Below are 7592 nucleotides of genomic sequence, written 5' to 3'. Positions count from 1 at the left end.
GTTAGGTAATGTAGATGTGGCATAGCCTATATTTCTGAATATATTTGTAAAATAACTGCATGATTGACTTTATATAATTTTTATTGGTTCAGTAGCCCAAAGGAAGGTATTAAAAAAACCATGGCAAAATTTCAGTTAGTATTTATTTTAGTGATTTTACCAGTGTTGCCATTAATTATAAGTTAGACCAAGAGCTGTGACCCAATTTACTGTCCAGAACACATTTTGTTTGAAATAACACTGTATATTCTGGCAAATGAGTGATAAACTGATAGATTTAGGCTGATATTTGGCCATTATCAGCATCTGCTTTTGCCTTTTCACAGACTGTGATGACGTTTCCCCAGTTAACATCGCAAATCTAGAAACAGTTTTCATATTTTTAAACATTTTTTACACATTAATAATGCTATATATTGTGTTATATTTCATTATCAGTAAATGCTGCGAAGGTGTTTTTAACACAACGGCTGCCAACTCAGAACCCAGGAAACGTGAAAAAAAAAGTGTTAACAAAAGTGTCATTTACAAATAGCTTTATAAAATATTTGCTTAGCTTTGCTCAATGACACTTTCTGCTGATAAATGCGTTTAAATTACCACAACAATCTTATTCTGAATGTAAGCGTCACGCTTTATTGACAAAAAAAATAATACTAATATGAATATTTCTGATAGGAAATGATTTCCCATTAGTGCTCAATGGCGGCTTAGGGGAGCAACAGGAATGAAAACAACAGGACTTAACTACATTAATATTAAATTGCAAACATGGAATGTATCATGAATTATTAAGATGAATAATAGTAATGCTGATGCTATATATCACAATAAGTGTGCAGTAAATGCATATAGCGCTCTCTTAAAAGCTTTTATGATTGTCTGCATTATTAATTGTACCTAAATAAATCCTATATATCCCAATCCGCCATGTCTGAGATGAGTTTGAGAGCCGCGGTAATGTGTAAATCCAGCTGTCATTATGCATAAAGTTCAGCATCAATACGGTTACATCTGTCCCTCAAACTCAGTGTAGATAAGACGAATACGTTACTCTTTATCGTTTTACGAGGTTTATTACTTTTCTTCCTAAACCGATTCGGTTTCTTGCATGCCATCTGTCTTGTCACTATCCATCCATGTCCCAGAATGCATCAGTAGACAATACACTGTAAATGAAGCAATGACTCTTTGTGGCATAACTTGCAACTTTGCACGTGTTCAATTCAAAAGTTTCACTCCTGCAGACTGTAAGAGACAGTGGTGTGTGTTGTGATGTTCCCTCTGGTGGTTGAATGTTACACTATGTATTCCGACTTCTTTATTGATGACCAAGTGTCCACCGCCCTCTGGTGGTGAAGAGGAGAAGTGCAATTCATTTTCACACTCTCCTTTCTGGGTCACTTTCTTCCTTTTAAGAATCTCAGTAATTCCAAGACACTTTCTCCTTGATTTCCAACAGTGGCACGTCCCTTCAAAACAATCCAAAAGCATAAGACATCAGCTGATCAGGTTGATTATAGGTTGTGTCTTTGGCAAAAGTACAGTTCTCATTCACAGATGATTCACATAAAACATGTACAACATAAAATGAGCTTCATTATTTTGGTTCTTCTACATGGGATGAGATGATTTTGTTCCGTCGAGTCCGTATGCTGTGGTAGTCCATCCATATGCAGTCTCGTTTGGCTTTTGGTATTCCGCTGTATACGTTACTGTTAACATACTACTTGTATGTAGAAGTGCAGCCGAATAAACAGCATGAAAACAAAACGACGCAGAAATCTCTCTATACGAACAGCCTGACCTTTCTTAGCCATTTATAAGACAGAAATCTGATTGTGTAACTTACATTATCCCCTCCCGATGAGTTTTTTAAAACTTTGTATAGTTCAAGTTTTCATTTTCTACAAAAATAGGTGCCTCTTTTTTTTCCCATTAAAAGCAGTCATGTGTCCAGGGTGTTGAATGCAATACACATAGGGTTGAGGGTTGAGGGTTGGGTTGGGTTGGGGTCTCTGGGGCCTGGGAAGAAGATTCAGAAATTGCTGAAAATCTCGTGCTTCTTGTTCCAGTCCATCTGTGGCGCTCTCTTTCTGGCGCGCTTGGCATGGGCTTTCTCTTTAGCCTCCGCCGCCGTGGGGCTCAAACACAAACCTGTTTCTTCAAACGGGTCGAGAAGATGACTGCTGCTGTCCCTCGAGAACTACAATGCAGAAATACACACTTTACACATGGTGACAGCTGCAAAAAGCCATAAAATGCATTGAGTATTTGGCATAAAATGAACTTTTGTGCACTAAATGCACACACATATACATATATATATATATAGAGAGAGAGATAGAGGGAGAGAGAGATCAAATGCTATTACCGTATAACCATTTATTTCATAATATACAAAGTCTTTATTATATTTTAATATGTACAATTAATACATTTTTACAGTTTTTATAAATCTAATGTAATATGTGAAAATGTGCAGTTGTTATCTTAAGGAGCTTTTTAAAAATTAGCTAACATGTATAATGTGTTTTTTTAATGTTTTGATGAATGTATTAAATGAAATATACACACACACACACACACACACACACACACACACACACACACACACATATATATATATATACATACACATACATACATGCATACACACACACACACACTATATATATATATATATATATATATATATATATATATATATATATATATATATATATATATATATACATATACTTTTTAAAAAATAAAGGTTCCACAGAAATACTTTCAGTGAAACCTTTCAAAAGAACCATTTGGTTTTCTTAGCGTTAAGAGTGTTTTAATAATCTAAAGAACCTTTTGTCCAGCGAAAAAGTTTCCATGGATGTAAAAGGTTCTTCATGGAACCATCAAAGCTAATAAAGAACCTTTATTTTGAAGAGTGAACACATTTGTGCATTAATTGCAGATGCAGGTTTTGTTTCTCGTGAAAATGTTCACCTGTATGTTTGTGTCCTGACTGCTGCCGTCTGAGTACGTGGATCGTGAAGACGTCCCGTTCACGTGTGGGCTGGAGGAGCCGTTAGTTATGGACTCGTCAAAATCTGTTTTAAGAAGAAAAACCAAAGCTCAGGTCACAGTAAAAACAACCATAAACCTGCATGTCCGCTGTCAGTTTATCAATATATTGTGCATGAAGGAGAGAGATGCTGTGATGAGAAGACCATTGCTACAGCTGGAAACAGCACGCATCCGTGTCCTGTTCGGGGTAATGCGGGTCACCTGACGTTCAAAGACCTGACGCGGAAGATTTACTGATCCAGGATGAAATGCATGAAAATTATACGAAGAAAACAGTGGCTGGAAAAGAAAGTGGATTGGGCTGGAACGGCCTTCCAGTGGGCCGAATCAGGATCCTGACTAATAACAATTATCCAAGAGATGTCAATAGCCTGTTTAAAGTGTTCGACTCAATTTAACTTTAATCTGAGCCACATGTCAGAAGCGGGACTGGTGGCTTACAGAATGGCCTGCAGCCCAGATTGTGATTCCTGTTCAGAGGTACAACCTCTATAGTGAAGAGCCTTGAGAGGAAACAGAATGTCTTTCTGTCTCTAATCTACCTTAAACTCCCCCTCAAATCCCAGGAAGAGGAAGTCAAGGCGGAACATATTAAACTGAATATGAACAACCATCATTAATAATAATACTTGATCATCAAATCATCATAGACTGATTTCTGAAGGATCATGTGACACTGAAGGCTGGAGTAATGATGCTGAAAATTCAGCTTTACCATCATAGGAATAAATGACATTTTACTATATACTCACATAGAATAAATTGTCATCATATTTCAAATAATATTTGTTTTTACTGTATCATATTTTTGAACAAATTAAGGCAAACTTGGTGAGCATAAGAAACACCTCGAACATTTGAAAAATCCAATTGTTCCAAACTTTCCAAAAAAAAAAAAAAAAAAATTAATTCTCTATTACCCCCCACCCCACTAAACCCACCACATGCTTTAGGCCGGGGTCTGTTTTAAGTCAATGGGATCAGGGGAGGCAAGAGAGACACAGAGTCCCACTGTAACTTTACCTGCAGGTGTCACTGTTGGACACTGTTCCTTTATTATGACTTTTACACTTTTTAATGTCACATTTTGTAATATTGGCGTATTATTTTTCTAATGTGGATTTTCTCATCCAGTTTATTTTTGAGGAGACACCTTCTCCCTTGCCTCCTCGGAGGAAACGCCGCTGATATACAAATACATTTGACTTGTCTTTGCCTTCGCAGCTCATGATTGTTCATTTCTGAGTGAACTATCCTCAGTGAATCCTTCACCGTACCTTTGACATGGATGGTGGTGGGGGTGATGCCCATCTTCTTGAAATGCTCATCTGTATCTGGATCCACCACTAGCAAACGCGTCTCATTACCACCGTTCTTGATGAAGGCCACAACTTCAGCATGTCTCATGTTTTCAATGTTCACTCCATTCACCTGCATAGAGTTTTAATACAGCAAAAGTTAGGACTTCAAAACAGAACAGCTAAAACCTTTTTGTACAACAACAAAATCATTGCATTGACCCTTTTTTTTAACCATATTCAAACAAACTGATTGATTTAAATTGATTTAAAATTTAAATTGATTTGTGTGTGTGTATATATATATATATATATATATATATATATATAGTTATAACTTTATAGTTATATAAAAATATAGTTAAGCTATATATATCATATACAGTTTATATATGTATATGACTATATATAATTTATAGTCATAAATTTAAAAAAGCAAAAATAATATAAATATATATTAGTGATTAGTTGCATCTAACAAAAGTTTGTATATACCAGTACACAAACATATACATATATATATATATATATATATATATATATATATATATATATATATATATATACACACACACAAACTTTTATGTTAGATGTGATTAATCGATAATTATATACATATATACACGCACACACAAGCATTTACATTTTATATGTTTTTGTCATTTATATTGTAACTCAATTATTTTAAATAAATGATTAATAAATAAATAAAACACATTGTACGATCATGTTACTTTTGTATAACTGATTTCATGTAATATTTGATTACCATATTTATAAACAAATTATATGAATGGTACTTTAAAGTACTTCATCATGGTATATAAAAACTAAATATAATTTTCCATGGAACATTTTAATGGTAATTTTGTGGTGCATTATTTTTTCACTCTTTTAAAAGTGAGAAGAGTTGCAGTGATGACCTATAAAAACCTTTAATCAATAGATTATTCTGGGATGAATCTTTACTTCTGCCTCAGTGACTTTAATCACCTGTAAAAGCTTTATTTATCCCATGATAAACCCTTTCGCTCATTTTTGCCTTATAGCGCCCTGCTACTGGTTGCTTAGCAACATGTTTTGTGGTAGAATTAGGTTCCCAACCAGTCGAACAGAGGAGAGACGGTGAAGACATTTTACCGAAATTACAACCAAATCAATCAAAACAAAAACAAGGGCACGAGAGCGGTCCGCAAGCGCGCTCTCCTTCTGCTGAAGGTGATTTAATCTGAGTGTTTGTCCTGAGGACAGATGGACCGTGTGCTTTATTCAACTGAACACCATCAAATATTGAAGCGTGTTGCTGTGGCCGTGTGGGTTTCAGGTATCAGTGTCCTGAGGGACACACAGAGAGGTGCACTTCTCAAAACTGAAGGGGGCAGGACTCGCACTCTTTTACTGAGGCTGCAAACAACTGCAAAATGGAGAGAAAGTTTGTCTGAACTGGTGAAATTGAGAATTTGACAGCAAAATGTAACAGTGTAAAAGGTCTTAATTTATAGTATAATGCATCTGAATGTTTACTTTTTAAAAATTACTCTCAGTAATGATTGTCATGTTATATATATTTTTTCAAATGTTATATATACATTACTCCAATCTTCAGTGTCACATGATCCTACTACCTACATACTAATATGATGTTTTTTATCAATGTTGGAAACAGTTGTGATGCTTAACATATATTTTTAATAACCTAAGATTTTCAAGTTTCGGATTAATAAAATGATAAAAAAAAGAGCAGCATTTATTATGTAAACAATATACCTTTTGTAACAATGTACTCTACCGTTTAAAAGTTTGGGGTCAGTAATTTTTTATTTCCTTTTTGAAAGAAATTTATATTTTTATTCAGCAAGGATGTGTGAAATTTATAAAAGTGGTAGAAAAGATTTATATTGTTAAAAAAACATTTCTATTTTGAATAAATGCTGTTCTCTTAACTTTTTATTACCTATTTTATATATATATATATATATATATATATATATATATATACACATACATACATACATACACATACATACATACATACTAAAATATCTAAATATATTAATATTAAATATATAAAATATACATGTATTAAATATATAAATTAAATTATAAACAAAATAATGCTGATTTTAATAAAAAAAACGTCTATACATATATATTTTTTCACATCGATGTGCTGAAATGTCATGTAAATATTATGTTAAAACAAGTACAATTATTTTAGCATTGATAGCATGTTTAAATAAACGTTAAATAAATGATAAAACGTTTAAATATGTTATTAATACCAATAACAAGTGAAATGTCTGTAAAACAATGAGCGATGTTTTAATTATTTTCATCAACAGTATATAAAGGTTTTCCTTAAATATAAACTAGCAAGTTCTTATTTCATAATGGTTCATCATTTGCACACAGCAATGAATAGATGTAGCTGATGTCGTAATCACGAAGTTCCCGAGTTAATGGAGCTTATGAGAACACTGCATTTATTTCTGACAATAAAGGATGTTTTCAGCTCTACCGATCAATCTCGAATGCAAGTTTCAACACTGTTATTTTGCTTGACTCAGTCTCGCAAGAACAGAAATATTTTTGTGCGAGTCATCACATCACATGCCGCCCACATGCATCTGAATGTGATGGTTGGTCTGCGTGCGAGTGTGAATGTAGAAGTGAATTTAGAAAATGTGGGTGTATATGTGGCATCATAAAGATGTATATTGATGCATGTGTGTAAATTATAGAAATATGATGGAGCCATGTTATACAGAAAGAGCTTCAAGCTGCTTAAAGTCTCCCTGTGGTGAAAATCCAGATTTTAATATGTCTATTTGGTGTTTTTAATATGCTTTAAGACAAACCATGTATAAATTCATTAGTCAACACGATTGCTGAGTTTTTTCTCCTTAAAACTGCAGTGAACCAAAGACAAAGTCTCAAAAACACAGTTTGAAATCGCTGGTGTTTCTGACGTCACAAACTACCTTGTAACCAATCAGGTCAACGTGTGATCGTCAACAAGTGGATCTCTGAGCTGGAGTGAGTGGAGGCGGGGCTCATTTGCATATTCAAAGAACCGCGTATACTAAATGAGGCAAGGGTGTAGAGTTACATTCAAGCTATTTTAAGGCATGAAGAATTTTTTTCTCAAGGATAAAACGTTTTAACGTTTACATTTTGGTGGTCAAAGATGAGTTAAGGGATAAAAGGATTAACTACATGAGGACT

The 7592-nt window shown here is 34.0% G+C and overlaps 1 protein-coding gene across 1 annotated transcript in view; it reads right to left on the bottom strand.

The window, feature by feature from the left end:
* Positions 1–616: 616 nt before the first annotated feature.
* The window catches only part of LOC143722291 (Na(+)/H(+) exchange regulatory cofactor NHE-RF2), a 29444-nt gene continuing 22468 nt past the window's right edge, over positions 617–7592 (bottom strand). Inside the window, exons 4-6 of the mRNA XM_077213612.1 lie at positions 4347–4500; positions 2989–3092; positions 617–2206 (exon numbers count right to left, since the gene is read on the bottom strand). Coding sequence (XP_077069727.1) covers positions 2039–2206; positions 2989–3092; positions 4347–4500 — 426 coding nt within the window. The 3' untranslated portion in view covers positions 617–2038. The remainder of the gene's footprint in view (positions 2207–2988; positions 3093–4346; positions 4501–7592) is intronic.

This window comes from Siphateles boraxobius, unplaced genomic scaffold (genome assembly GCF_051911475.1).
Source record: "Siphateles boraxobius isolate OS27281-9 unplaced genomic scaffold, OSU_SipBor_1 66, whole genome shotgun sequence".
Classification (NCBI taxonomy): domain Eukaryota; kingdom Metazoa; phylum Chordata; class Actinopteri; order Cypriniformes; family Leuciscidae; genus Siphateles; species Siphateles boraxobius.
Note: the sequence above shows the minus strand (reverse complement) of the source record. Positions and strands in the feature narration are given on the sequence as shown.